This window comes from Pyrenophora tritici-repentis, chromosome 4 (genome assembly GCF_003171515.1).
Source record: "Pyrenophora tritici-repentis strain M4 chromosome 4, whole genome shotgun sequence".
Taxonomy (NCBI): Eukaryota; Fungi; Ascomycota; class Dothideomycetes; order Pleosporales; family Pleosporaceae; genus Pyrenophora; species Pyrenophora tritici-repentis.
In genome coordinates, this window is record NC_089393.1 from 1,126,698 (window position 1) to 1,154,147 (window position 27,450).

At 49.3% G+C, this 27,450-nt stretch overlaps 12 protein-coding genes across 12 annotated transcripts; 8 read left to right on the plus strand and 4 right to left on the minus strand.

Moving 5' to 3' along the window:
* Positions 1 to 993: 993 nt before the first annotated feature.
* PtrM4_091970 (uncharacterized protein) lies at positions 994 to 1,826 on the minus strand (the record flags this gene model as incomplete). The annotated part of the gene is made up of 3 exons (XM_066106977.1): positions 994 to 1,302; positions 1,354 to 1,515; positions 1,671 to 1,826. The coding sequence occupies 3 exons, from the start codon at positions 1,824 to 1,826 to the stop codon at positions 994 to 996; spliced, it is 627 nt and encodes a 208-aa protein (XP_065962645.1).
* A 1,004-nt stretch (positions 1,827 to 2,830) lies between these two features.
* Positions 2,831 to 3,385, plus strand: PtrM4_091980 (ATPase (AAA+ superfamily); the record flags this gene model as incomplete). Its single annotated transcript, XM_066106978.1, has 1 exon — positions 2,831 to 3,385. The coding sequence occupies one exon, from the start codon at positions 2,831 to 2,833 to the stop codon at positions 3,383 to 3,385; it is 555 nt and encodes a 184-aa protein (XP_065962646.1).
* Positions 3,386 to 3,445: 60 nt separating this feature from the next.
* On the plus strand, positions 3,446 to 3,751 carry PtrM4_091990 (uncharacterized protein; the record flags this gene model as incomplete). The annotated part of the gene is made up of 1 exon (XM_001934363.2): positions 3,446 to 3,751. One exon carries the CDS (start codon positions 3,446 to 3,448, stop codon positions 3,749 to 3,751), a length of 306 nt encoding a protein of 101 aa, XP_001934398.2.
* A 1,853-nt stretch (positions 3,752 to 5,604) lies between these two features.
* On the plus strand, positions 5,605 to 6,078 carry PtrM4_092000 (AF-4 multi-domain protein; the record flags this gene model as incomplete). Its single annotated transcript, XM_066106979.1, has 1 exon — positions 5,605 to 6,078. The coding sequence occupies one exon, from the start codon at positions 5,605 to 5,607 to the stop codon at positions 6,076 to 6,078; it is 474 nt and encodes a 157-aa protein (XP_065962647.1).
* Positions 6,079 to 6,623: 545 nt separating this feature from the next.
* PtrM4_092010 (H2B domain containing protein) lies at positions 6,624 to 6,860 on the plus strand (the record flags this gene model as incomplete). The annotated part of the gene is made up of 1 exon (XM_066106980.1): positions 6,624 to 6,860. One exon carries the CDS (start codon positions 6,624 to 6,626, stop codon positions 6,858 to 6,860), a length of 237 nt encoding a protein of 78 aa, XP_065962648.1.
* A 2,285-nt stretch (positions 6,861 to 9,145) lies between these two features.
* PtrM4_092020 (uncharacterized protein) lies at positions 9,146 to 9,382 on the minus strand (the record flags this gene model as incomplete). Its single annotated transcript, XM_066106981.1, has 1 exon — positions 9,146 to 9,382. The coding sequence occupies one exon, from the start codon at positions 9,380 to 9,382 to the stop codon at positions 9,146 to 9,148; it is 237 nt and encodes a 78-aa protein (XP_065962649.1).
* A 1,723-nt stretch (positions 9,383 to 11,105) lies between these two features.
* PtrM4_092030 (uncharacterized protein) lies at positions 11,106 to 11,829 on the minus strand (the record flags this gene model as incomplete). The annotated part of the gene is made up of 3 exons (XM_066106982.1): positions 11,106 to 11,110; positions 11,166 to 11,585; positions 11,637 to 11,829. 3 exons carry the CDS (start codon positions 11,827 to 11,829, stop codon positions 11,106 to 11,108), a joined length of 618 nt encoding a protein of 205 aa, XP_065962650.1.
* A 446-nt stretch (positions 11,830 to 12,275) lies between these two features.
* PtrM4_092040 (uncharacterized protein) lies at positions 12,276 to 12,539 on the plus strand (the record flags this gene model as incomplete). The annotated part of the gene is made up of 1 exon (XM_066106983.1): positions 12,276 to 12,539. One exon carries the CDS (start codon positions 12,276 to 12,278, stop codon positions 12,537 to 12,539), a length of 264 nt encoding a protein of 87 aa, XP_065962651.1.
* A 294-nt stretch (positions 12,540 to 12,833) lies between these two features.
* Positions 12,834 to 15,601, plus strand: PtrM4_092050 (Dimer-Tnp-hAT domain containing protein; the record flags this gene model as incomplete). The annotated part of the gene is made up of 3 exons (XM_066106984.1): positions 12,834 to 14,153; positions 14,200 to 15,451; positions 15,564 to 15,601. The coding sequence occupies 3 exons, from the start codon at positions 12,834 to 12,836 to the stop codon at positions 15,599 to 15,601; spliced, it is 2,610 nt and encodes an 869-aa protein (XP_065962652.1).
* Positions 15,602 to 16,467: 866 nt separating this feature from the next.
* Positions 16,468 to 20,726, plus strand: PtrM4_092060 (uncharacterized protein; the record flags this gene model as incomplete). Its single annotated transcript, XM_066106985.1, has 2 exons — positions 16,468 to 18,696; positions 18,825 to 20,726. 2 exons carry the CDS (start codon positions 16,468 to 16,470, stop codon positions 20,724 to 20,726), a joined length of 4,131 nt encoding a protein of 1,376 aa, XP_065962653.1.
* A 2,685-nt stretch (positions 20,727 to 23,411) lies between these two features.
* Positions 23,412 to 24,385, minus strand: PtrM4_092070 (uncharacterized protein; the record flags this gene model as incomplete). Its single annotated transcript, XM_066106986.1, has 5 exons — positions 23,412 to 23,437; positions 23,506 to 23,990; positions 24,042 to 24,114; positions 24,194 to 24,304; positions 24,370 to 24,385. The coding sequence occupies 5 exons, from the start codon at positions 24,383 to 24,385 to the stop codon at positions 23,412 to 23,414; spliced, it is 711 nt and encodes a 236-aa protein (XP_065962654.1).
* Positions 24,386 to 25,159: 774 nt separating this feature from the next.
* On the plus strand, positions 25,160 to 27,016 carry PtrM4_092080 (TolA, Membrane protein involved in colicin uptake; the record flags this gene model as incomplete). The annotated part of the gene is made up of 1 exon (XM_066106987.1): positions 25,160 to 27,016. The coding sequence occupies one exon, from the start codon at positions 25,160 to 25,162 to the stop codon at positions 27,014 to 27,016; it is 1,857 nt and encodes a 618-aa protein (XP_065962655.1).
* Between the last annotated feature and the right edge of the window lie 434 nt (positions 27,017 to 27,450).

A 27,450-nucleotide genomic window follows, 5' to 3' on the forward strand; every position in this document is an offset into this window, starting at 1 on the left:
AGGGTCAACGCCCTCGCTAGCGATCGGTTCGCTGCGTTTCCAAGCCTTATATTTATCCTCCTCGTTCTCCGTAAGCCCTACCAGCTTAATAAAGCTGTTAATAGCGTCGTCTATATTATTGTGCCGAACTTTAGGGCGTAAGCGCGGCTTCGGTAAGCTTTTGTACTCCGCCCACAAATGTTGAAACTTGCTGTTGCTGCTCTCTAGCTAATTAGGCTTATCCGCCCACGCTGCGTTAAGGTAGCTTTTGTAGCGAGGATAAAGGATTGTAGCAGCATAGTAAGCTAGCGAGAGGTCGAGCTTATTGTAGTACTCGCGGGCTTTAACTAGGGCAGCGCGAAGGTTGATAGCAAGGTGGTCTTTAGGTGACTCTGTATGCTCATTATGAATGACGTCTTTATAGCTTTACAAGCGGTCCTTATAGACTCTAAGTAAGTATTTAAATACTAGAATAACCTCAGCGATTGCTCTAAAAGCACCGCTTTTGCCGCGGCCTTTAAGCCGTTTTGTAGCTTGTTTCAGTGGCCTAAGCACATCAATATACTCAGCAATCACCTACCAGTTATGGGCATTGATCCTATCAGACCTCATCCAATCCGGCGCTGCAGGTAGCTTGTTGTTACGACTTCGGGCGTACGCGTCTTCAGTTTCAATCTTCTAAATATAGTAGTTGGCGTACCTATTAACCGCTAATTGCAACTTAACAGCGCGCTTAAAACACGAAACGTAAGAGTTCTAGCGAGTAACAACTAGCTTAACAGGCTCCTTGATTTTGTGCTGTTCTGTTGGCGCGTTAACAGGCTAGTCCCTAATAGCGAGCTTCTAATACTTCTTAAAAAGAGCGTACTGTTGTGGTGTTTTAATGTAGTTAATAACCGCGAGAAGCACTCCTAATGGTCCATCGCCTCGCCAAGTAGCTATGTTCTCAGCTTCGTTCACGCGCTTAGTCTCCTCATTATCGTAGGACTCTTTCTCCTCACCCCAGAGTAGCATCTAGCTAATAAGATTAAGCGTATAAGGACCGCAGCGAAGGCGACGCTTAGTAGCGCTAAAGCCTATCTGCAAGGCGAGAGTGTTAATCGTAGTGTTGTTGTTATGTGCGTTATTGAGGACGAAGTAACCGAGCTTGCCCACAGTAATTTCGAACTGCTTAAATATTGCTATTACGACCTTAGCCATAGCCTCGCTAGTGTGGGCACCTGTTAGTTGTAGGAGCGCAATAGGCAAGTCCCTGAGCTCGCCAGAGCTATCAACGTAGTAGGCGACGATACCTAAGTAACCACGCTTGCCACCTTTTGTCGTCTATCCGTCAAAGCTTATATAGACTTTGCTCATTAATTCTAAAAGGCTTACGATAACCTTTGGTAACAGGTAGTTGTACAAGCGTATAACGTATCGTAAGACGCTGTTATAAGATGCCCACAAGGCTCGTTCTGCCTCTACGCTAGCTAATTGTATTATATTGCGAAAAGACGATAATTCGAATTGTGAGAGTGGGAGGTTATTTTCGACGAGCTAGGTGACGGCCGCAAGCCTAAACTCTTGTATATTAAAGTTAGTAAGCTCGTTGGTAACAGCCTAAGAGCAGCCCTTCTAAAGGGCGCGTTCGAGGAGAGTTTCTTTCTAAGGAGCGACGGTAGTGCGCTTACTTAGAGGCTTCAAGCTATAACCTTTCTTGTCTTCTCCGAGATAACGTGCTGGCGCTGATAGAGACTGCGAGACGTCATGTATGCCACGGCCAACAGTAGTGAACTTGTGCTTATAGCAATAGTGGCAGATCCACGTAACTTTTGCGACGTTGCTGCGCAAGGCGATGCGATAGCCATGGCTGTATACCTAGCTTGCTCGGTTCGAAAGTAATGTAGGCGGCTTGCAGTGCTTTAGGTAGCGACTCCAATTAAAGCCGTCGTATTTGTCCTCTACCTATACGAAACCCTCGTCGACAGCCTCGCTAGCTGCTCCTAAAGCTGCAACAGTGGCATGCTCGCTGCCCTTAGGTGGTGGGATAATCGTCTCTTCGGCGCGCGACTCTCGGAGGGTCGCTTCAAAATTTGGTGCTTGTGGCGCGGCGACGAGAGCTTGACGCGGCGACAGCGGTGGAGGAGGTGGAGATAGTGAGAATGGCTAAGTATCGACTAGCACAGGTTAGCTGGCAGTCCCGCGATAACGCGCTGCGACTCTAGGGCGCTTCGAAGTTGTCGCGATTTCTAGAGCATTAACGCGTGTTCTTTTTGCTAGCATTATAGCAACGGCGAGGTAGATAATAGCTGCAAATAGAGACGCGTTGGTGGAGTATAGGTGAGTGTGGTGGGTGATAAGTAGTAAGTGAAGTGTCGCAGAAGGAGAATATTGTTGCTAGGCCGTTAGCCGGAAATTTAGTAGCTTATTTGCTAGAAATATAGCAAAAAAGAGTGTATTTTAGGTTATAACTAGGTTTCGAACTTACGCACTACACCTAAAAATCATCGTGAGATTGCCTCTCCACCAAGTCCTTCAGCCCCAAGTTTCTAACCGCTCCATCCAACCAAGCTAAGCAAGCTGACTGAGCGAGCGCCTATCCCTAAGCTCGCTCGGCTTGCAAGCGCGCACTGCGCGCTCAGCTCATTCGGCTTGGTCAAAACGTCCAAGCCGAGCGAGCTGAGCGAGCCGGCTCGCTCGTTGACAAGTATGGACACTGGGATGGAGTCTGAAGCCTCTTCGACAGTTCACAGACCTATGTGTTGATTTTGTGAAGAAGAGCTTAACCGGTACCACTACTGTCTACTTCGCAAGTGGCGGTTCCCGTGATCCTGTTTTTGGTGGGTCCGGGTGGCAGTCGGTGTCCAAGGCCATGCGGAGGCTCGACATTATCGACATGGACGAAGTCACCAAAGCAGATGTGGTTCGAGATGCCGAGTATTACTACATTCAGGAGTCACGCTCATACTTCGCGGACTGCGGAATCTCTTATCATCACAGCTATCTCTTCTATGGCCCATCCGGTACCGGCAAAAGTTCGTTCAGCGCTGCATTGGCTGGGTACCTTGGTTGCGATATTTACCATATCAACCTCGCATCCGGGAACATCAATGATAGTGCGCTCCACCGGTTGTTCCTTGGTCTTCCCCGCAAGTGCGTTGTCGTAATCGAAGACATCGACTCTGCAGGAATTGGTCGTGAACAAGTACCCCAGGAGGATCAAGCACGATTTATGGATCCTCTGGAGCTTGATCTTGATTTCAACCCAGGTTTTGATCAGATGAACCGGAAGTGGAATAAGTCCTCATCTGTGGCTATCACGCTAAGTGGCCTCCTCAACGCCATTGACGGGAACGCTTTTCAGGAAGGTGGGCTCTTAATAATGACTTCTAAACATCCCGATGCTCTTGATGAAGCTCTTACCTGACCCGGCCGCATCGACAAGAAGGTGTACTTTGGACACATTGGTACCCAAGCAGGCGTTGGTATGTTCAAGCGTCTCATCGGCCGAGCAATGTGTGTTCAAAACCCTGGTATCACTACTGAGCAGATTGATGAGTGGGCAATTGAATTTGCGAGCAAGGTACCAGCCAACACCTTCTCTCCAGCTGAGATCCATAACTTTCTTCAGGGCTGCCGAGGTGATGCCGCAAAGGCTCTGCGTGAGATCGGTGCCTGGGTTGCGGAGAATCGTACCACAGCTTCGACCACCGCCGGCAGCGAGGCAGATACCGAGGATGTTGAGTCTCTAGATGCTTCACACCCATTCACTCCTGGAGGACACGAAGCTTAAGATCTGTACACTTCGGTACCTTGGTCAGTCAATGTAGATGCCTGGCAGGTACATAGTACACCATATTTAGCTTGTGACAACCCTGGTATTCACCAGCTATGGTCTTTCTCCATCACATCTTCTCATACGGCGTACTTGTTGGCCATCAGGTTGTGAAATGCATATCTTGGCATTGTTTAGCATAGGTATATAAGGGTCTTGCATCCGGATAGCTAGCTTCCCTTGTCAATGCACTGCTTAATTACTTATGTACGCTGTACATTTATTTTGTTAGTCATCATGTGTGAATCATTCTGTCACTGTTTCTTTTATCACCTTGTGGAAGTGAGGTTTGGGCGCAGGCTGAGCGGCAACTGGTATTCTTCACCACCCACCTCAGTATTTATTAGGCTGCATAACGTAAATTTGTCTTGTAAAAAAAGGCCACAATGTTTATTTGCTAAGTCGCTGTGCTTTGGGTAGCCGATGTGGGATAGTATCGTATTGTGCTGGACTTGGGATGTCGCAGCCGAAGATATTCCGCGAGGCTGCGATTGGGTTGGCAGGAGGGGAACTGTGCGACATCTGTACAGGGCGGTTACGCAATACGCCTGTCCCCACAATATAAGGGATCGGGTTCTTTCCTCTAAGTTCTCGTTTTACTCAGGTTGGTGAATGTCTCTGAATCCATCTCATATGAATCAGGGTATAAATTCTCTTGCGATCGCGGTCGCTTAACGTTCACGCATAACTATTCGTCTGATCGCTGTCTCTTTCCCATTATTTGGTGATAATATCAAAGACGAGGCTATGTGCAGTAGGAATAGATGATAACGACTCCCAGCTTGTGGTAGGCCTCTTCGTTACCTGTCCAGGTATCCCTTCAAGCAACTCTGCCCAGACTTATAGAAGATAGACAGGAATTTCCAGCGATGCTATTGATATCACCACAAGTTTCCGGCCTCTTGCAATGTATCTCTGTGATATTTGCCAGAACATGCGCCCGATCTTGCATCGCGGCACACCACAGACGGACCTACCCCCTTCATCCTATACCCTTCACCACGAGGCATTCGTCGGCGTCAAAAAAGCGAGTATGGATAACTGTTTCGTGTGCACTCGGCTATGGTATACTGTAGTCTCAATTGTGCGTGCCATAAACCTTGCCATGTTTCGGCCTGCTACTTTCTGTCTAGCAACGACTACAGCCAAAGACGACGAAGATCCCATGTCAACAGCCTCTGTCGTCTTCTTCCGCAAAGGGCACGATGAAAGTGAGCCAGATGTGGTACAGATAGAGACCTTCTATTGTATCCCGATGACTCCAAGTGAGTGATCTACGTAAGTAAGATGGATTTCTAGTACTGAGATAGAACTGCTGAAAAGAATCGAATTCAACGCACAGCCACATTCCAACTCACCGCGGATTCTGTTTTTAGCAAAGAAGTGGTTTAAGTCATGCAGGTTGCATCATGCATCCTGTCGGGAGATGCCGAAGCCTAAATGGTACCCTAAGAGGCTATTGGAGATTTACCCAAAAAGGAAGGATCCAAGATTGATTCTGACAGCAAATCAGACAAATTTCACAGACTATGCGAGTCTAAGTCACTACTGGGGTATCAAGCCATTTACTAAGTTACTGAGTAAGGACTATACAAAGTTTCTCAGCGAAATTAGCTTTGACGAGCTCCCAAAAACCTTCCAAGACGCCCTTTCGATCTGCAAAAGTCTAGGCTTGAGTCATATCTGGATCGATTCACTCTGAATTGTACGCGATACCAGTCATTCATATTCATTAGAAGATCATAGGCATCTACTGACAAAACCAATAGATTCAAGACGACGCAAACGACTAGAAAACTCAATCCGTCCAAATGAACAAAGTCTATCGCAACTTCACTCTCACTCTCTCCGCATCCGGTTCGGAAGACGCAACTCAGGGCCTCTACTTCCCGCGCGACCACTCTCTCATAACTCCCCTCCCCCTCTGCCCCCCTTTCCGGAACTTCTCCTGGCACAACAACCGCCACCAACAAGCAACGCACACCCCCGCACCCCCAACATGGCATCTCCTCCACGACCACTTCTTCGGCGACATCCTGCAAGACACGCCCATCTTCCGGCGCGCCTGGGTCTTCCAAGAACGCCTCCTCTCACCACGTATCATACACTTCGGCAAAGAACAACTCTTCTGGGAATGCCACACTTCCAACGCCTGCGAAACGTTTCCCGACGGCCTGCGAAACTGTCTCACAGCCCCGAGCCGCTTTCTACAAAAACACGCCTACGAGCGTCTCCAAAGCGGAACTATAACCCCTCAATCGAAAGTAAACGTCTCCTCGGAATAACTAACCACCCCGCTGCAGAACAAATGGCCATGATATGGCAGGCGTTAGTCACGGATTACACAAAGGGGCGCCTGACACTATTGAGCGATAAATTAGTTGCTATAGCGGGTATGGCACAGGACGTGAATAATGTGTGGGGTCCCCGCGTACAGCAGGAGTTGCAGTACGTAGTTGGTGTGTGGTCATCGCATCTACCGGAAGCACTGCTTTGGGAGGCCTCTGAGAATGCAGGGGTGCCGCCGTCGAGAGCGGTGCCGTGGCGGGCGCCTACGTGGTCGTGGGCGTCGGTTGAGGGGATCGTTATGTAGGAGCATGAGATTTGGGAACATGCGTATACGTGTGTTACGAAGGTGCTGGAGGTTGATGTGAAGTGTAAGGGAGATGGGTGGGGGGCTGTGGAGAGCGGGAGGGTGGTTGCTAGCGGGTTGATCAGGAAGGTACGAAGATGGGAGACCAGCCTTTTTGATGTGTGGCTTGGGGTAGAGAGGGATGAGGAGAGGTCTGACCAAGGATCGACTTCTCCTACCAGCGACGGTGGCGTACTCATGCTACCAGACGAGGGACCATACAGACGCTCTGAGACGTGGGGCGAGTACCTATACGCCCTTCTCGTCGTGCGATTCCACGACCCAACAATCTCTGGTCGCTGCGTCGTCATTCTCAATTCCGTCCCCGGCCTCCCCAACACGTTCCACCGCGTAGGCGTCACAGCTTTCATGAACGGCGCGCAGGTAGCGGAGTGGTTTAACAATGTGTCGTTACGTACTATTACATTTATCTAGTTAGGGTATCTCACATCCACTTATCTACACCATGTCCTCCTCTTCCATCCAATATGATGTCCGACACAAACAGTGCATCGTCCAGCAACACACCGCCTGAAATCACCTCCCCACTCTACTCAATTCCCTTAAACAGGGTAGTATACTCATCACGCTCTGTATATCTATGATCAACCGGTTTACTTCGTCTACCCCGCCGCGGCCCTCTGAGTATGAAAGTCGCTCTAAAAGTCGCGTGATTTCTGCCAATCCATCTGCTATTCTTCTATCTTCGCTGAACAAGTTCTTGGAGGCAGAGAGCTGTGACATGTAGGTTTGCATGGAGCGCTCCATTGTTTGCAGTGTTTGGTAGGCGGGTGCATAGGCGGTAAGCTGCGATGTGCAGAGAGCGAAGAGGTCTGGAATTCTGGAGGGATTGGATGGCATTGTGATGGCGGCGAATTTTATTATCAAGAGGGATTATAGGGGTTGGTGCTGGGAGGCTATAGTACGAGGTGGTGAGTTGGGGTGGGTTGACTGGTGTGGGCATGGTGGATACGTACGAGTGTAGTCGACTGATATTCAGTGCGATGTGAACGTTGGATACTCCAGTCTTGGAATGAATGATTCGTATAGGATGAAGATTTGTGTAGTGTGACAGGGCTAAGTGAATCTGATGTTGCTATTCACTCCGTTGTGCTTAGGGGTCCGTGAATCTAAGTAATGTCGTTCAAGGTCGTAAGGTTTCGTGTTGATCATGTACAGGATGTTTTAAAATGTATTTTAAAACGTGGATATGTGTAGTTTGTGTATGTATGGAGGAGGGGTATGCCTAGCTACTATGGTGGATGCCTCAGGCGTCAATTCACCGACTCTCGTAATTTTCGTCGACGGCGTAAGGGGTTGTAATAGTAGAGTGTGAAAATTCTTAGTACAATGTTTAGAGTGTGTTCTGGTATTGTAGATGTGTGTGACGTGATTGGGTGGGCCAATGTGTTCTGGTGGATGCCTCAGGTGTCAACTTCGAAGACACTGACGTCTCGTGATGTTCGTGATAAGCGCGAGGGTTCGTGACGACGGTATATAGGACGTTGTTCGATAATTCGCAGAATGTAAAGCTATAGTGCGTATAGATGAAGGTATCGTGGAAGGGTAAGACTGGATATGGTGGTGGGTGCCTCAGGCGTAGAAGAGTAAAGTGTAAACGGAGTGTACATCCTCTAAACACCAACAGGACTAGATTTTATATCCTATAGGACTCTGGAGTGTTATTAATACCTCTCAGAGTCATATGGGGGGCTGTGGTGGCGATGGCTGTGACTCCAAGAAAGTGATGACTCGACACTTTGAGAGTTATTTTGAGTATCATCTCGTCTTTGATCAGACGGTAAGAGTAGAAGTATACACAAAATTGCACGAGGTGTGAGAATAGGCTTTGAAGAAGCTCAGGGGCGAAGTTCACGGTCTTGAGAGCTTGAATTGTTGAGATAGCAGGGGGTATCCAGATTGAAGGGAGATGGTGAAGGGGTAACATCAATCAACTATTCGTGAATATTAACGACCAAAGGCTACCAAAACTTCAAGATGGTACATGATAGATCCTTATTAGCATTTTACTCAATCGAATAGGTCATTTCACGTCTATCAACACGGTATAAGAACACACCACTGTGACATTCACACTACTTATTTACTGACTTTACACTAGACTCCGCAACAATCAATTCAATCCGGTCACTCTCCTAGACCCACTTACCTATCTAGGTAGGGCTTAAACTCCTATAGGTAACTACTAGGCTTAAAGCGGTAATCAATCAATCCAATCTGAACCTTCTAGGACCCACTTAATTGATTGTTGCGGACTGTGCTTTACACACAACGAGTAATTAGATCACTGAATATCACATTCATACCTGGCTGTAAGGTCATTCATATGTTTAATACTCCGAGATAGTATCATGGGGGAATCACAGGGACCCTAGGATAACAGGTAACGTTGAATTGAGATTCACAGAACGTGGGTGTACTTCCCTCTAGAGACAAAACCAAGTATTCATATAACACATAGATATCTATCGCTAACAAGAAACGCCTTTATCTCTCACTATGATGCCTAACCAATAACCCTGTCTATCACATCAATATGCCAACGCTCTCTTCTCTGCCAAAATAAATCCCAATGTATTTCAAGTCTCTCCACCATACCCCATGTTTTATCAGCTATAGATGTTAGCCTCTGTATTGCAATAGTCACGTAGAAACACAATAGAGTAAACCCCATAGCTACAGAAAAAAAGAAAAGACACTCACCTCGTCCCGGCTGGTGGTGCGCTGCCGCAATAGGGGTTGACTTTCGGAAAGACGCATCCATGCTCGCAAACGCAATTTGGTGTATTTTTGTCACAGCAACACGTAAGATCAGGGAGTCTTCGCGTTTGACATGTTGGTGGAACAACAATGGTCTGAGGTCTGACGTTTGGTTGTGGCATGGCCGCGACGCCAAATGCGAGACTTGCGAGTATAGTGAGGGTAGATAATTGCATTCTAGCGTGAGTGGATGAGGTTGGCGTGGATATGCTGAAGTTTATCTGGGAAGATGTGATGAGATGTAGGGAGTACCTTGTGTGGGAACGCGGTATGCTAAATAGTAGGCGAAATCCAGCATTAAGTGGTCTATATTCCAGTCGCATCGGCGATTTAACTACTCGTATGAAATGCCGGTCGTTTTCAGGGTTGTCTTACCAGGAGATGTACTCACGCGATGGATTTCCTGGCTTCGGAAGAACGGGATGTGATTAACTGTTCCGTAAGTAGACTACTAGCCCATCTTTTCTACAAGGCAATACCTAGTTACATGAACTTGGCACCTAGTAAGCGACATCGAAGCTTGTCAGACCTGACCCAGCCCATCAGAAGGGACTATGGTCCCCCGTATACGAATGAAACCCTACAGTTCAGCTTGATGATAGATCTCATGTGTTGATTCGAACAATGATGAGGGTACTTTATTGGGGGAAGGTTGTACGAGATTTGGACTTAGTTTAAACAAAGCTTTACGGCCGTTCTTGTAAGCGGGATTACCCGAAGACTGTCAGGTACACGAGAAGTGGCGTGATTCATATACTTGAGTAGCGCTGGTACGTGGAAATTACGCCGGATCCTTTCGGACACAGTCAGATCGTAATCGTACTCCGGCAGTGTGCGGATTGAACCGTTTCACGGATGTCGAAGGAAATTCTCCGGATCTTGGCAGCTACTACTACTACTAATTCTATTTCCAGCCTAGACTAATTTTAAAGTAAGCAGGCTATGCTTTTATCCCTAAGAGGACTCTGTTAGGGTAATGTTGGTTGCTCTTAGTTTCGAGCCACCGTACGTACGTGGCGAGCACGTGACTACGTGCGTGGCCCGTGCCGTGGGGTGGGATTCAGTTCGTACGCGAGCTGCAGCGCACCTCCTCTAATCAATCATAACCATCTACTTCAACTCGTTGCAACGACCGTTACTTGATTCAACCTCACCTTTGCCGTATCAACAGGTAACAAGAAACTTGAGTTATAGCAGAGTAATACTAGGCTGCCTTGTTCGCTGCTATAAAGCTTATCTAGAAATATTAAACTACGTAGGTAGCAGCAAGCACATTTAACATCCCGCACTCTCTTGGTCTATCAAGACACCATGTATATCTATGGATCTTGGCAGCACTGGGCAAGTCTGCTGGAAAAGGTTAACCAAAGGCAGATAAGGATGGGAAACGTATTATTAGTCCACAGAAAAAAAGGATGTTTACATTTGAGTGTTAGCGTCTAAGTTAGACCGGCGAAAGCGTCAAAACGTAAGTGGTATCTATCCGTGTCCTTCCGCCATGTTTCATGTCCCTCGTACGGCGTTACTATCCAACCATTATACCCAAGTTCTTGCTTTCTGTCAAGCATCAAGGTTGGGGAGAATCATGTTGTATTAGAGCTATCGGAAAGCGGTCTATATGCGCAGTGGGAAGAGGCAGTGAAGGAGCTAGGCCGTAAAGGTACTAGCGGGTAAATGGGTGGCTGCCTGGTTGCCTAAGGAGGAGCCAAGGGATAAGCCCTATGGCCGACACTTTCCAACACACAAAGACCGCCAGTACCATATGCTGCAATATCGTCCCTACAAGAACAGGAGACCAGCACCTCCCACAAGTATAGCCATACCCAGACTCCGCAACAATCAATCGATTGACATGATTGATTCCTATATAGGTTAAAGAATTACTTCATTAGGCAGCCTTTAACCTAGATAGGAATCAATCATGCCGATCCGATTGATTGTTGCGGAGTCTGGCCATACCCGCGCTGCCGACCTTCGCAGCAGCGCCCGTGAACTGTGGGAGCGACGAACTGCTTATAGCGTTGGGCGCTTTGGAAGTTGAGAGAGCGGCGGAAGCAAAGCTGGTTGGTAGCGCAGGAGGCCGCGTGGTGGATGACTTCGTCGAAGTCGAGACGGTATCGTCGGACGTGGATGAGGAGTCTTCAGTAGCGCTGTCGACAGGCGTCTCGGCCGGGATGTTGGACGATACTTCAGTAAGGCTCGCAACAGGGATGACGATCGACCCAGTGGGAGAAGGCACTCCACCGGTAGGCGCATCAGGGATCAGAGAAACTGAGATACCGAATTCTTGAGCACATTTCTCAGCGGTGATGCCTTCAGGGCAGCAATAGGTGTTCCCTGCGCCATCGTTGGTGCAGTAATCTCCTGGGCCACAGGCATCTATATATTGCGTAAGCAATCTTGTTAAACAGAAAGTTGTTAACGACTTACTTCCTGTCCCATCGGTACAGCAGTGAGTGCCGTCAAGAGTGGAGTGACACCTCAGGAAGTTGGGATTACTGGATGGACATTCGACTTTATCCGCCCCACATATCTCCTGGCATGTCGTTCCCGAGCCGTTGCAGATATCACTCTGGGGATAGTATCCTTGACGCTTGGTGAGAACCTCACCGCGCTTCAGCATGGCACCGAAGCTGCGAGCATTGGTGAAGCTTTGTGTAGCCGCCACGGAGGCAGACAGTATGGTGTCAGCCCTCAGGGGGTGTGTCAACTAGAATGTTCTACTATCGTCACAGCTACGTAACACACTGCTGATCTGGAATGCTCCAGATACTCTACTTCATGTATATAGTCGCTCTCTGCAACTCTCTCAATAGAACAACCTTCTCTCTCATCTCTCCTCTGATCCAACAGTTATGAGCCCGGTATCCCCGCAATAAGCTGCGATATTCAAACGAGATTGTTCACTCCATTCACACAGTTCACGCTGTTGTATACGCTGTTCTTGTGTCTTGTTGTAGCGTTGAAACAAGGTGTCTCACGCTCTCTTTTTGAGATCTATTCTCACGTCCTTTGAGATCACTTCTCGAAGCTTCTCTGCCGCTTAGCAAGGCAGCTCTTTTGGCCATCATGGCATCCTCGAGCGCTCGGGACGATCAAGTTGTCAGTCGCGCATCAGTTATCCTCGAGAACCAGAGCGATTGGAAGCTCTGGTACTCCTTGAAGAAGGAGTTCGCCACCGTCAAAGGTGTGTGGGAATACTGCGATCCTTCCACAAACAAGCTACCTCCAACTGTCGATGACGAGCCATCAGACACTGCTTCAGACAGTGCGTGGAGCAGAGATGCCAACAATCAAGCCTGCTTGATGGGCTTGATTGATTTGATTGAGTGAATACAATCAAGCCAAATCAAGCCCAGACTGCTCAAAAGTACAAGCAAATCAAGCCCATCAAGCAGGCTTGATTGGTGAGCTTGATAGGCTTGATCCTGGCTATATCGTAGAACGTGAAGTCGTAGATTTTGGTATAACCTAGGTTCCATCCCATCTTCTCTCACTTAAAGGCTAGTACGTACAGGGCATAGCGCCCACAACGTTAGCCGGCGGAGATATAGATCTTAGTTCCCGTAGCACAATGATTAACACAATTCTCTACATGTTCTATTCCTAGTGCTACCCGTTGCTATTATGCCAGACCCTAGGCATCCTCGTAAACGCCCTGCTGCCGCTCCTGTTGCCGCCGCTGGTCGCTCAAAACGCCAGAAAGGCAGTAAATCACAGCCTATAACTATCGAAGCTTCGCAGCCATCTCACCCTTTCGTTATCGACGAGGATACACAGCGCGAGACTCCGCCAACGTCGCCGCGTCGAGCTATACTGGCCGCGAGCCAAGGCGTTGATTTCGAGATGCAGTTGCGCGACTCTATACCCGAAGATGCGATTGTCGCGCCTGTTGAAGCCTCTGAGGTAGCTGCAGCGGCGTCTGAAGCGGTAGATGAAGGCGAGCCAGAGCCTGACTTCGACCCGCGTATGGCCGATAACTTTGATGGCATTAACTGGAGTCGCCTGCCACGGTATATGAAGCCTCTTCGGACACAGAAGCAGAAGAAAAGCTGGGTATACAACTACGGTTATCGGCTTACTCTCCGCAGTAATACCAACAGGATATTCTGGCTGTGCCACATCTGTCACAAGCGTAAAGCAGCGACTGCTGGCTTTGCGGAGACGACGGAGGCAACTAGTACTGCTGCGAGGCACCTAAATAGGGATCATGGAATAACAAACGCTGGCGAGCAACCGCCTCAGCAGCTTCTTGGAGGCCAGAAATCGCTAGAAATGATGCTGAAGGGCGGCTTCGGCGTTAGCCAAAGGGTTGCGAACGAGATAGGAAACTTCGACGTACAGTCCTTTCGAATAGCAGCTGTTAGCTGGCTTGTTGACAACAACCTCGCCCTCTGCCAGTTCGAAGATCCAGCTTTCCGCAGGATGATACATTTCGCGAATCCTGAAGCTGAGCAGGCGCTCTGGAGTAGTCGCACAAGCGTTGCGCAGTTTGTGATGAGGCTGTACAACTTCATGCAGCCTCAGGTCGTCGATGAGCTGCGTTGCGCGGCGAGCAAGATACATATAAGCTTTGATGGGTGGACCGTTAAAGGTGGCAAGCGTGGCTTCTTCGGTATTGTCGCTCACTTTGCCACGGCTGAGGGCGACCTTAGGGACGTTGCTATTGACCTGCCGCAGCTCTCAGGTGCCCATACTGGCGACAGGATAGCTGATTGTGTCGCTGAAACTCTGCAGAAGTTTAATATAACTGCGCAGAACGTTGGCTACTTTATGCTCGACAACGCGTTCAATAACGACACTGCTATCGCGACCCTTGGAGCGAAGTTTGGCTTTAAGTCTAAGCATCGCCGGCTACGTTGTAGCGCTCATACAATCAACTTAGTTGGCCAGTCGATTATATTTGGCTCAAACAAGGACGCCTTTAACAACGACGAGAACTTGGCTGTAAGTCTACCTGTTCTTTTCAATGAAGCTTTCTAACGCTGTACAGGAGGAAGAGAAATACCTCAACGAGTGGCGTAAGCAGGGCCCATTAGGCACGCTTATAGACGTTATTAGCTACATCAAAACGCCACAACAGTACGACATGTTCGCGAACTTTCAGCGCCTCGCGAGGCAGGACTTACCGGCCGACGACGACGCTAAATTCCAAATACTCGAGCCTGTAAAGCCTTGCGTTACGCGCTGGAACTCCTTTTGTTCAGCGTTTGAGAGAGCTGTATTACTACAACCCGCGTTCAACTCCTACGTTTGTTTCTACGTGGAACAGCAGCGCGTTGCCGACTCACACGCCCGAACGAAGAACAACAAGAAGCCCCAGGCGCCTGCTTGGATGAGATCTAAGGGCCTCACAGCTGCTGATTGGGCTGTTATAACTGAGTATATTGAGGTGCTGAAGCCGCTGAAAGATGCTACAAAGCGCCTTGAAGGCAGAGGCAAATGTGGCCGTTTCGGTGCGATATACGAGGTTATACCAGTGTTTGAGTTCCTTATGGGGCGCTTTGAGCAGCGTCTCCGGCAGTACGAGAGGGTTGATTTTGAGCAGCGCGAGGCGCCTGAAGATCACATCTCTATCAACTTTCGCGCAGCGTGGGAGAAGCTCAACGACTACTACAGTAAACTCGACGACTCACCCGCGTACTTTGCGGCCTGCGCTCTTCACCCGTACTATCGACGCTATTGCGAGAAGGCGTGGCGTGATAAGCCTGAGTGGCTCGTCGCCTGTATGGCTGACTTTCGTGCTCTTTGGGCAGAGTATACGACCTCTACTCCTCCAACAAAGCCCTCAAAAGAGCGTGATAACGGCGCTATTGACGAGGCTATCTCGTACATCATAAGCGATAGCGAGGACGATGATGAGCTCACAGATGAGTACGACAGGTGGCGCAAATTGGAGCCAAAGTGGACGAGTAAGCAGCACAACAGCCCTAACGTTGACGGCAACCCTATCAAGTACTGGGTACAGCTTCAGTCTAAGTATCCCGACCTCTCACGCTTTGCGATTGACGTGTTGAGTATTCCAGCGAGCAGTTGCGAGTGCGAGCGCATGTTTAGTGAACTAGGAGATCTACTTGCTCCGCGACGGCGCAAGATTGGGTCACAACTACTCGCCGCGCTTCAATGTGTACGGGCTTGGAATGCCGCTGGCATAAAGCTGCCGACGTCAGCTACAAGCCAACTCTCAGATCACGACCTTGAGCAGTTGTACAACCTCACAGCGTGGGAGCAACCTAGCGATTCCGGTAAGTACAGCCCATCTCCATCCTCGTCTACGACCTCTAGGGTCATCAGGATAGCTGCTTCTTACAGCTTCAATATACCTAGCAGAGCGTAGCTGACTACTTCTTAAAATAGACGTCTCGCCTACCTTACAACGCCCATCCACTGAATAATACCGCCTGCCTCCGCGTCGATTAATGAGTCTTAAGCTTCGATATATCCTATCCAAAGGCCTTAGAGAGGTTACTGTCCCTGCTGTATACTGCTGTTGGGGCATATACTGCTAGTGAACGATGAGGATAGCTTGTGAGCACTCTGCTCAACGTAGAGACTCCCGAGTAGCTGGGTTTCAACGGCGATAGCGATACAATCTTATCTTTTCTTGATTACTCGCGCGCAATAAGACTTCAGGTTATATACTACGCAACACTGCTATTCTCCCTCAAACGCGCTCCTAGAAGGACCTCTCTCTAGAGCAGATAGTTGCGGCCTTTTTTGCTTTGTGTTCGAAACTCTATACTAACTTCTCGTTTTGCCTTTTTTTGGCTCCAGAAACCGCCTTTTTCACTCTTCGGAGCTTCCTAAGGCTACCTAGCGATCAAGCCCATCAAGCTCACCAATCAAGCCTCACTGATCGACCTATCAAGCCCATCAAAGCAAGCTCAACACCAAGAAAACGTCAATCAAAGCAAGTATAGGGCCTGAAGCTTGATTGATTTGATTGTTGGCATCTCTGGCGTGGAGGAGGTGGGAGATCAAGACGAATGCTCAGAAGGCTACCCTCAAGGCTATAGGAGAGGTTAACCTTGAAATCACACGGACGGTAGCTCGATCAAAGCTGCATCTTATTACCAACCTAGATCTGGACGTACGATTACGTCTTAGAACACTTCAGGATCACTTTCGGATCACTAATCAACAGCAAATTCTAGAGCTTTCTTCGCAATATGCTGCTATTCAGCAGAAGCGGAGGAACCAGAACGTTGATACGTGGCTAAACGAATATTCTCGAATTGCGTCTCTCTGCCAATCAGAAGATATGGCTGAGATGAAAGGGACACGTCCACAGTGGGCCTTCATACAGGCTGTTGAAGCCCAAGGAGATGCTGACTGGTCTAACCAGCATTTCACTCTAATGATTGGCTGTGAGGAGGACAAAAAGGACCCTCCAACACTTGAAGCTTTGATTAACCGATACCGACGATGGATCGCGACGAAGCGTACCCACACGAAGACTCTTGGCAGCTTTGCAGCCAAGGACAGCACCCAGGCCACCCAGGCTACTCTAGCTATCACCGACACAAGGCCAAACAACCGTCCGCAATGCGTCTGTGGCCTCTATCACAATATCTTAGAGTGCTACACTCTAAACGAAACGGCAGAAGGCCGTCCAGAAGGTTTTAGACCAAATCGAACAAGACTCAGCACAGTTCGTACTGCTTTTAAGGATCGCGAGCTCTTGAAGAAGATCAAGAAGCTCTACAAGGATAACAACGTCCGATGGACGTTCGATACAGCACAAAACTCCGATCGATCTGAGAAGAAGACCGAGAATAAGACCGAGAATAAGACCGATAGACCCACTTCAGCATCCAGAGGCCGACGACCTTACGCTGATCGAATCGACGACAATGACTCGAACGGAGACTATTACGCAAACAATGCGTTTCACTTGGCTCAGATTACAACACCAAAAGGTGATACTCTGCTCGACAGATGGATCGTTGATCCTGGTTCCAACGTCCATATCTGCAACTCGACCTATTTCAACTGGCGTACGACGTCAAATGCCAAATCAACCGACGTTATCTTCGCAGGCGCAACTAGCTATCAGGTTGCTGCCTGGGGGGAGGTGATCATCAATGTTAATCGAGGCAATCAGAAGAAGGATATACTCCTGACGCATGTCGCGTACGTACCAGGTTTTCTCACGAACCTCTTCGCCCTTGGACGCTGCCGACGCTCAGGCATCCACTTCGATTCAGGGCGCAACATCCTCTACAAAGAGAGGATCTCCAATGTTGTAGCCAACCTTGAATACAGTCATGGCCACTGGCTGCTCGATGCGAAGGAGGCTGATCGCCCTCCTCGCCATGAGCTTCTCAGCATGGCTGCAAGATCGAGCCAGGAGAAGGCTCCTCAAACTGTCACTGCGATGCGAGCGCATCAACTGCTCGGACACCCAAGCTATCAGGCACTTGAACACCTTCAAGATGCAACTACTGGCCTCAAGATAGGCACAAACGGAAAAGGAGATCCATGGACAGACGATTGTGTATCGTGTATTCAAGGCAAGATGAAGGAAGACATCAGTCGCCGTCCTCGCGCTGATAAAGCCTGTCGACCTTTCTATCGCATTTCAATCGACATTATCCAACTTCAGGAACATGGCGCAGTATGTTACAACGGTGACGTATGGGCATTGCATGCAGTGTGTGAGTACACGAAATTTCATGAGATCTGTACTCTCAGGAGTCGACACAAAGCTACTGTTGTTCCTGCTATTATTCGACTCATCAACAAGATTGAAAGAGTATACGGCTACCAGGTAGCTATAGTCTTCATGGATGGAGACGTTGGGTATGGCAGAGCTGAGGCACACCTCGGTTCCTCTGCTCAAGAAGAGCTATCATCAGCAGGTATTAAGGTAGAAATGAGATCACCTGATACTCCAGCACAGCTGGGGGGTGCGGAGAGAGCTGGAGCCGTGATTGTTACAGTCGCCAGAGTCATCCGTATCCATGCTGGTCTACCTAAGGCACTAGCTAATGAGCTAGTCTGTACTGCGGTAAGACTCCTCAACGTCACTCCGACAAAGGCTCTTGAATGGCGTACGCCACAAGAGATGGTCACTGGCATTCGACCAGATCTATCACGACTCCATATCATTGGAAGCCGTGGATTCATACTTGACAAGCATCTCCTAAGAGGGGATAAACTGGAGAAGCGCACCTTTGAAGGATTCCTTATTGGATACGACGCTTCGAACATCTATCGAGTCTGGATACCTACCACGAATCGAGTTATCCGTGTACGAGATGTACGCTTCATTGATGAGCTTTACAAGGAGAAGCCATCAACAACACCCGTGGAGCCTCGCATTATCGAGACGGTCCACATTCCTGAGGAGGAATACGATGGAGATACCATTGTCGTGGCGCAGCCTGTACGACAACGACAGGAAGCAATCACTACGCCTGTCCTACCACTAGATCATGTATCTGAAAAGGAGTATGATAGTGACACTATTGCAGTGTATCAGAAGCCTGTTCGCCAACTCCTCTCTCCATCTCCTACACCCGCTTTCGAAGGACAAGATCGAAGTCCTTCTCCTGATCCAGTTGAACAACAACTACTGCAGGAGTCCTCTGCTTTGATGGACTCATCTCCACACAGGACACCTGGGGGTGGAACAACTACGACGACGACGCTGAGATCTACATACCAGATCGACATCAGAACAATGCTCCGCAACGACGAGACCCGAATCTCTCACAGGACAACATCATCACTGGCAGACGACGTCGCCAAGCGCACTACATCGAGGCAGCCCCTGACCTTTCTAAGTACTTTGCTTTTTCTGCTACGATTGCGCAAGCAAATGATGCTATCTCAGCTGCATCACAACCAACGCGATCTGATCCTACTCGCATTCATCGCGATGATCTTCCGCCTCCACCACGTCACTGGAAAGAACTGAAACGTCACGCTCATGGAAAGCAATTTGAAGCTGCTGCTTACGCAGAATTCAACAGCTGCTGGAAGAAAGGCACCTTTGCCAAACCAGACATCACAGCAGACACAACAGATGCTGTACCCTTGATGTGGGTATTCACCTACAAATTTGATGAAGATGGATATCTTCTCAAATACAAGGCTCGGATTGTCGTCCGAGGAGATCTGCAGGATCAGTACGGCGATACGTACGCAGCTACTCTTGCTGCTCGCCTCTTCCGAGCTCTTATGGCTCTTGCATGTGCTTTCAACCTTAACGCAATGCAATACGATGTGCCAAACGCGTTCCTTAACGCTACACTTAATCGTCCTCTACATGTACGAACTCCGGATGGATTCCAGGATAGATACGGCCAGATTCTTCGACTTCTGCGCGCCCTGTATGGCCTGAAGGAAGCTCCACGCTTGTGGGCTATACACCTCCAAGCTTCACTGCGAAAGCTTGGGCTACACCCTGTTCAAGGGTTCCCATGCCTTTGGATGAACGATCGGATAATCCTGTTCTTCTACGTGGACGATATCATCATCCTCTATCACCCCGACTACCAAGAAGATTTCGAGAAGCTCGAACGACAGCTTATTAAGCTATATAGCCTGCGCCAAATGGGCAACGTTAAATGGTTCCTCGGTATTCGAGTTGAGCGAGTTCTTGCTAGCCGCCAGCTCTACCTAGTCCAGGATGCGTTCATCAACAAGGTCTGCACTGAGTTTGACCTTATCCGCTCTGATGGAAGATACCCTTCCACGCCTCTCTCCTCTACGTCGAGGCTATTACCCTACGATGGAGTGTCTGATCCTTTGCTTACGAAAACCTATCAACGCCTTGTTGGCAACCTAGCGTACATTGAGATCATGACGCGTCCTGACGTCGCTCACGCTCACTCAATCCTTTCACGGTTCCTGATCAATCCAGGACCAGTTCACCTCTCGGAGATCAAGCACGTGTGGCAATACCTGTACGGTACTAGGTATCTGGCCATCAGTGCTCGAGGGGGTGAGCCTACCCAGACGTTTGCAACAAAGATCAACTCAACACTGCCTACGTTCTTCGGTGCTGCTGATGCCTCATTCGGAGACGATGTAGAGACTCGTCGATCATCTGCTGGATACGTTTTTATGCTGTACGGCATGCCTGTTGACTGGAAGGCTACCGTACTTCGATCAGTAACCCGCTCTACTACTGAAGCAGAGCTCTACGCTCTCTCTGCTGCTGGCGTTGAATCGCAATACTGGGATCGCTTCTGCCGCAACATTGGCTTCACGCTTCACACCAAGAAGGCTCTCTGGTGTGACAACGCTCAGACTGTACGCCTCGTACAAGGCGATTCTGATCGAATTCAAACCAAGCTTCGTCACGTCGACATTCATCAAATGTGGCTCCGCCAAGAGGTGGAAGCTGAAAGGATCACTGTTGAGTGGAAACCTACTGCTGAGATGCCTGCTGACGGCTTCACTAAGCTACTTCCTCGTCAGAAACACGAGAACTTTGTCAGACAGCTGGGCATGAAGGACATCCGTCATCTCATCGTCAAGGACGTGCCATGTCCTGTGCCTCATCCATAGTTTAGTCTGCATCTCTTTCAATTTGTTTTTGAGGTATCCATCTAATATGGAAACCTCAGGGGGTGTGTCAGCCCTCAGGGGGTGTGTCAACTAGAATGTTCTACTATCGTCACAGCTACGTAACACACTGCTGATCTGGAATGCTCCAGATACTCTACTTCATGTATATAGTCGCTCTCTGCAACTCTCTCAATAGAACAACCTTCTCTCTCATCTCTCCTCTGATCCAACATATGGCTACGGTGATGATTTTGGCGTACATCGTAAAGATATCTACTAATAGATGGTAATTGGATAATGGAGAGTTCAAGGTTAGAGAATTGATACAAGACACAGTGATGGAAGATGCAGAGGCTATTTATCGTCTCTTTCACTGCCATATATCCAGAAGCAAGGCTTTTCATTTCAGCCCCCACAACATCACAGCGCATAAAGATACTCAGAAGGCGAGATTCCACTGCCGCTAGCGACCATAGACAGAAAAATTGACCAATGCGCTGGGCCGGGGAGACATCGCTCGCTTCCCCCTCGAACCTCTTACCATATTTTACACTTATGCCAAGAGGAGAGGCCGATTTATCCCGTATATGGCACGGGAAATTAAGTAGTCGAGAGCGCCCCGAGGAAGCTGAACAGTCGTGCAACCAATCAGCCTTTTCGTGGCTGAACGCCGTCAAAGGATAGAGTATCGTGGACTTTGTTGTCCATATATACGCGAAGACAAGTTGACTATATTTGTACCAGCTGAATGAGCGCGGGGAAGAGGCGGTGTCACGAGGCGTGGTTGTATGCATATGTTAGTTCATTGACCAGTCAGGAGAACAGGCTTAGGCAGTGAAACGTTCCATAACTGCGAGGATCTGGGGCATGCGGAACTGCATTTCGAGTGACTGAGTATGCGAAATGTACTCTGAAGGTGGTGAGTTGGTGTATGCTTCAAAGTACGATGTAGTGCGGCTGAGGTTGACTATTTGCCGTCAAGTTATGGAGCGATGGACTGGCTTGGTGTTGATTCTAGCCGACGCCACCGTTTCGAAGTCCGCCCTTACGCTAGTCCTTTTGCAAGATGACGCTCTTCGAAGACAGGCTTGGCAATATTCGTGCTTTCCTGCCTTACCACTCAACCCCAACACCCACGAATTCAAGTTACCTAATTACGCACCTCGATGTTAATAATGTACGTGCATTACGCAGGTACCAGAGGGTATCGGAGATCTTTCAGCCATGTGTATCTTTCTTTTTCTGAGCCGGTAACGCTGTGTTCATGCGGATAATTCGCAACTCAACACAGTTCCCTTGGGAAAAAGGATAGCCTGCATGCTCATTTTGAGATCAGTTCGGGCTGGAAATAGACTCAGTAGTAGTAGTAGTAGTAGTAGATAATTCGCACGCGTCAGCTTCGCGACGACGGTGCACAAGCGGAAATTTTGGTGTATGAGCTTGCATAGATCTAGATTTCGGATAGGCTCATTTGTCGAAGATGAAGGGCGGCTAGATCCTGTCATCATAGGCTCTGCTACCACACACGCTGCACAAGAGATAGTGAGGCGGAGTCGAAGAGCTAGAGTCACTATTCATAGACCATGACAGCGTGGTGGCCCAAGTAGGCAAGGAGCTGCCCTTGTGCGTGGGCTTCAGTGCAAAGATCAAGCACCTTATAGGTAGACGAGGCTTTGGCGACTGCCCCTGTCTGGCACAAGGTCCTTGTTTGCGTATTGGAAATGGCATGTCTATAAGTACTCTGAGCTCTTAGATGTATTCACAACCTGAAACTCTAGTTCGTATCTACTTAGATCAGCACTTCAATGCCAATATATTCAGGGAATCAAGTTATAAACATTAGTGAAACATCTATAGCACTGTACTGTGGTGTAGTAGCTTGTCACGTGTTCGGCGTTAGGTAATCGGCGCTAGGGTTGAGTATTTTAGGGCGACTCCGCGAGGAGAAGCTCGACATCACCTTATCAGCTATCGTACACCATTCTTAATACTACCGATTGTTACTCGGATACCTTCTTATTCTCTACTCTCTACTGATTGCGGGTCGGCAGCCTCTCTTCTGACTATTGAGACTATCCCTCTACCACAGTACTCACATTACATTCTAATCAATTCTTAGACATGAAAGACATGAACAGGATGAGAAAAAAAGTTGATGAAATATATACGAATCATGACGCGTTATATACCCTCCCATCTCCACCCCTTCAGAGCATGGACTTGTCGATACCACACAATCGCACTCTCTCCTCTCACGACTTCTTTCTCCCTACAACGAGCGGAATCCTAACCCCCCCCATCTTCCCCACCGCCTCACTCAGCATCATCCTCAACGCTGCCTCCAGCCTCCTATCCTTCTTTCTCCGCATCCACAGCAGTACAATGCCCAATATAAAGACATCTACAGCAATATGCCTCACGCACGCCGAAACCCAGCGCCAGATGCCGCGGAAAAGGCGGTAATGGGCCGAATGTGCGAATAACCTCCTCGCCTCTAATTGTTCGCGGAGCGCGGCAACTTCGGCCGTCATCTTCATGAGGCTCTGCTCCACGCGCTTTTTCCACTTTTGGTCCGCTGCGTTTTCTTTGGGTTCGTCTTTGGTTGGAGCAGCGGCGGCGGCGGCGGGCGTGGTGCCGAAGCCGGGGATGGGTATTTGTATGGGTTTGCCTAGAACAGCCATGCCTCTATTTCGTGGCGCGGGGGTGGGAGTCTGCATGGGTATTGGTTCCGCTCTCATGAGCTGTTGGAGGTCGGTTTGGACAGCCGCGTCTTCGAGACTGGGCTCATCGTCGGGGTAGGAGGTAGGATTGTATTGAGAGTCTGGGGCATCGACGAAGACTTCGCGGTCGATATTTGCCTCTTCTTCTTCGAGGGCTTCTTCGGATTGCGACATGGGCGATTTGACGCGCATGGGCGCGGGTGAATCTTCTTCTTGTTCCTGTTCCTCGTCGCGCGGGACCGAGTTGCGCTTGCTACGGTCGTATTCGAGAGTATTTTTCATGCCCATGGCTGCACGCCCGCTTTGGCCCAACTCGTGCTGCGAATATCCGGATTGGATGTGGTCTAGTGTGCGGAGTGGTGAGGATGAGGACGAAGACGGTACGTTTGATTTTACTTGGTCCCAGACAAATTCGAGTTCAGCGACAAGTTCGCGCGAGTCGGGCGACGGTGAGGCGTATTTGTGCATGGTGTCGATTAGGGTGGTAATGTACCGGCGTTTGGCTTCTGTGCGAGAAAGACCGTTTTGCTGTTTCCACGCATCCCTTTCTGCTCGTCAGTACAAGACCCATCACGGTGTCGCGTGCCCAGCGTACCATTTCTCTCGCGCTCGTTGCGACTGGTCGTCGGATCCTTTCGGACACTCCATTATGCCATCTACGTCACCCTCTGCGCACAGAATATCAGCCCTGTATTCATCTCTTGCCCCGCCATCTCCCCACCTCATCCCCTGGGCAAGAAAACGTACCCATGGCCTGCTTGTACAACCCATATAACCGCAATCTCGTCGCAGAAGGCGGTTTCTGCGACCCCGTGCGAATCTTGTTTACAGTATTGAGCGCATGACTAAACACTCGGTCTACAATGCCCCAAGTCAGTTTATCTGCCATGTTCCTTCCAAAAGTGGGCAGGATAAGAACATACCAACCGAGTCAGCCATTACAAGCGGTGATTACGCGCCCCACGAATGGGGAGCGTCGCATTGATCGGATATGGCGCCAAGGGAGAGTTTTCTCAAAGAATGTGCGCCCGAATCTTCACACAGGTAGTCATAACACAAGGCAGAGCAGAGTGGTAGACAATTGAAGGCGGATGGCATGCATGATGCCATGACATGCGGAGCCGGGGGGGACGGTGTGGAGAGGTTCGTTGTCGCGCAATCCTGGAGACGCTGGGGCCTCGGTTGCTCGGGATCACGCCGCGCTTGCCATGTGGCAGCGATACTGCACGTGTCTATGCATCAACTTCACCGCATTGTTTCATCTTCCCATTATCCGGGTTTGCCTCATTGCTGAATCTCGTCCTTTGATACTGTCGGCACTTCTTACGGGGCACGGGATATACCCACCGATTCGGTAATGTTTTCCGCAAACCTTCTTTCAGTAACGCGCGTCAAGGCAGTCATCGACCCACCCCGGTAGGTACATGGAAAGAAGGCGAGGGCCGCGATTCCAAAATCTGACGAGAGTCGTAAGAGTAGATTTCAGCATGCGGCTCATAGAACAGAGAACAATTCCATACAAGTACCTTGCCAGCCACGACACCAGTCACACAAAACCGGGTCATCGTCTACAACGGCCCGCAAAGAAGCGGTCGTTTCTTGGCGCTGCACGTTAACGTGCCCGTGCGCAGCGCGCACGGATTCGCAGCGCGCACGCCGAACACCAAAACACTGAAACACCTACAAACTTCAACGCGTCATAACTCAACCAGCATGGCAGCTATTGACAAAGCGTTAGCAGCAATCGAATCGGGAGAGCTTGGAGATAAAATTGTATACCAGCAATATGCTGATAAGTACAACGTATCAAGGAGTGCGTTGAGCCGAAGACACCGAGGCGTTTCACGCTCGAGAGCCGACTATACAGCCGACAAACAATCCCTCGCGCCACATCAAGAGCTAGAGCTTGTACGGTATATCACTAAGCTTACCAAGCAAGGCCTACCCCCTACAAGGGAGATGATTAGGAATTTCTCATCAGAAGTAGCCCATCAGCAGCTCAGCGAGAGCTGGGTTACTCGCTTCATCAACCGACACGAGATCCATCTTATCTCAAAGTGGACCAGCGCCATGGATCGTACGCGCCACCTGGCTGATTCTGAGTCAAAGTATAGACTCTACTTCGAGCTGCTGCATGAAAAGATCGCCCAATACCACCTAGAGGCTCGAGATATATACAATATGGATGAGAAGGGCTTCTTGATTGGCTTAGTAGGCAGAAGCAAGAGGATATTCAGCAGGCGTCAGTGGGAGAAGAAGGAGGTTCGAGCATCTCTCCAGGATGGATCACGCGAGTTTCTGACAGTCCTGGCCTGCTGCTGCGCTGATGGGAGCTCGCTGCCTCCAGCCCTTATCTACGCAGCTAAGAAAGGAGCTATACGATCAAGTTGGGTAGAGGATATTAAGGCAGGAGAGCATAAGGTCTTTATCTCATCATCTCCAACAGGCTGGTCAAACGATGACGTAGGCCTAGCTTGGCTTGAGCAGGTGTTTGATCGCTATACAAAGCAGCGATCAGGGAGATGGCGATTGCTCATCCTTGATGGCCATGGATCTCATGTCACGATGGAGTTTATCGACTACTGTGATCGCCACAGGATCCTCCTCATAATCCTTCCTCCCCATTCAACCCACACGCTCCAGCCGCTCGATGTGGTGCTGTTCAAGCCACTCTCTCAGGCCTACTCCAACGAGCTCACTAACCATCTCCATAAGGCTCAAGGCCTCGCTCCAATCAAGAAAGGGGACTTTTTCCCACTCTTCTGGAGCGCCTGGATATCCTCCTTCACGGAGAGTCTCATATTGAAGGCCTTCGAAGCCACTGGGATCTGGCCAATGGACGCCAACGTTATCCTCCGTAGATTTGCCAGCACGCCAGAAGCTGAGAGAAGCTCATCATCAGGGCTCTCTGATCATGATTGGAGAAAGCTTGATCGATTAGTTCGAGCTGCTGTCACTGATAGCCATCAGTATAAGGCAAGAAAGCTACGCTCAAGCGTTCACCATCTCTCTGTTCAGAATGAGCTTTTAAACCATAAAGTAGATGGTTTAGAAGAGGCTCTTCAACATAAAAAGAAGCATAAGAAGAAGGGCAAAGCTCTTGACCTTCAACAGCGCCAGGAGTATCACGGTGGCTCTGTCTTCTGGTCTCCTCGCAAGTTGCGTGAGGCTCGAGCTAGAGAAGCAGTACGGGAGCGAGATGAGACGGAGGAGAAACTCCAAAAAGCACAGGCCAAGAAGCAGCGTAAGGAGGCTCAGCTGCAGCGTCAAGTTGAGCTCGAGCAGAGGCGTGTGGAGAGGCAGAGGCTCAAGGAAGCGAAGGAGCTTGAGCGAGCTGAGAAAGCAGCTGAACGCGCGCGCAAAGTTGAAGCTCAACACCAGAAAAAAACTATCCAACAAGCTCAACAACGCAAGCGTAAAGCCTCACAAGTAACCTTATCAAGTAACAAGCGTCAAAAACGCGCTAGCGCTGCTCACGCTGGTGATCAAGCTCGAGATGGGCCATCTGCTGCTCTACCTAAAGTCACATTACGTGGTCGCAACGTCAGCCTCCCGCAAAAATATAGATAGTACAAGTTGATCGCAAGCATCTAATTACTGCTACACCACGTTTTAATCAATATTGAGCTATTGTGTGGCGTTGTACAGCCTCATTCTTGAGATTGAGCAGATGGTGTTCGGCGTGCGCGCTGCGAATCCGTGCGCGCTGCGCACGGGCACGTTAATAATCGTCTCCGATGTTACTAGTGTGGGCTACTTTGACGACATGTCAACTACATCCTGACTCGTCCTCACAGTTAATTCGTTGTGATCACACCCCAAAGCGGATTTCAAGGCTCATATCTGTGCAAGGAGGAGTGTATTTGTACTTATCCGTAGTCCCCAGTACAGCAGACTTCTCCGCCACATATCCTAATGTTATCAAGGAAACTTGTCAATCCATCCATCTCGTTCTGAACATTCCCATCACAGGCGCAATGAAAGAATCCCCCGTTGTAGCCCAT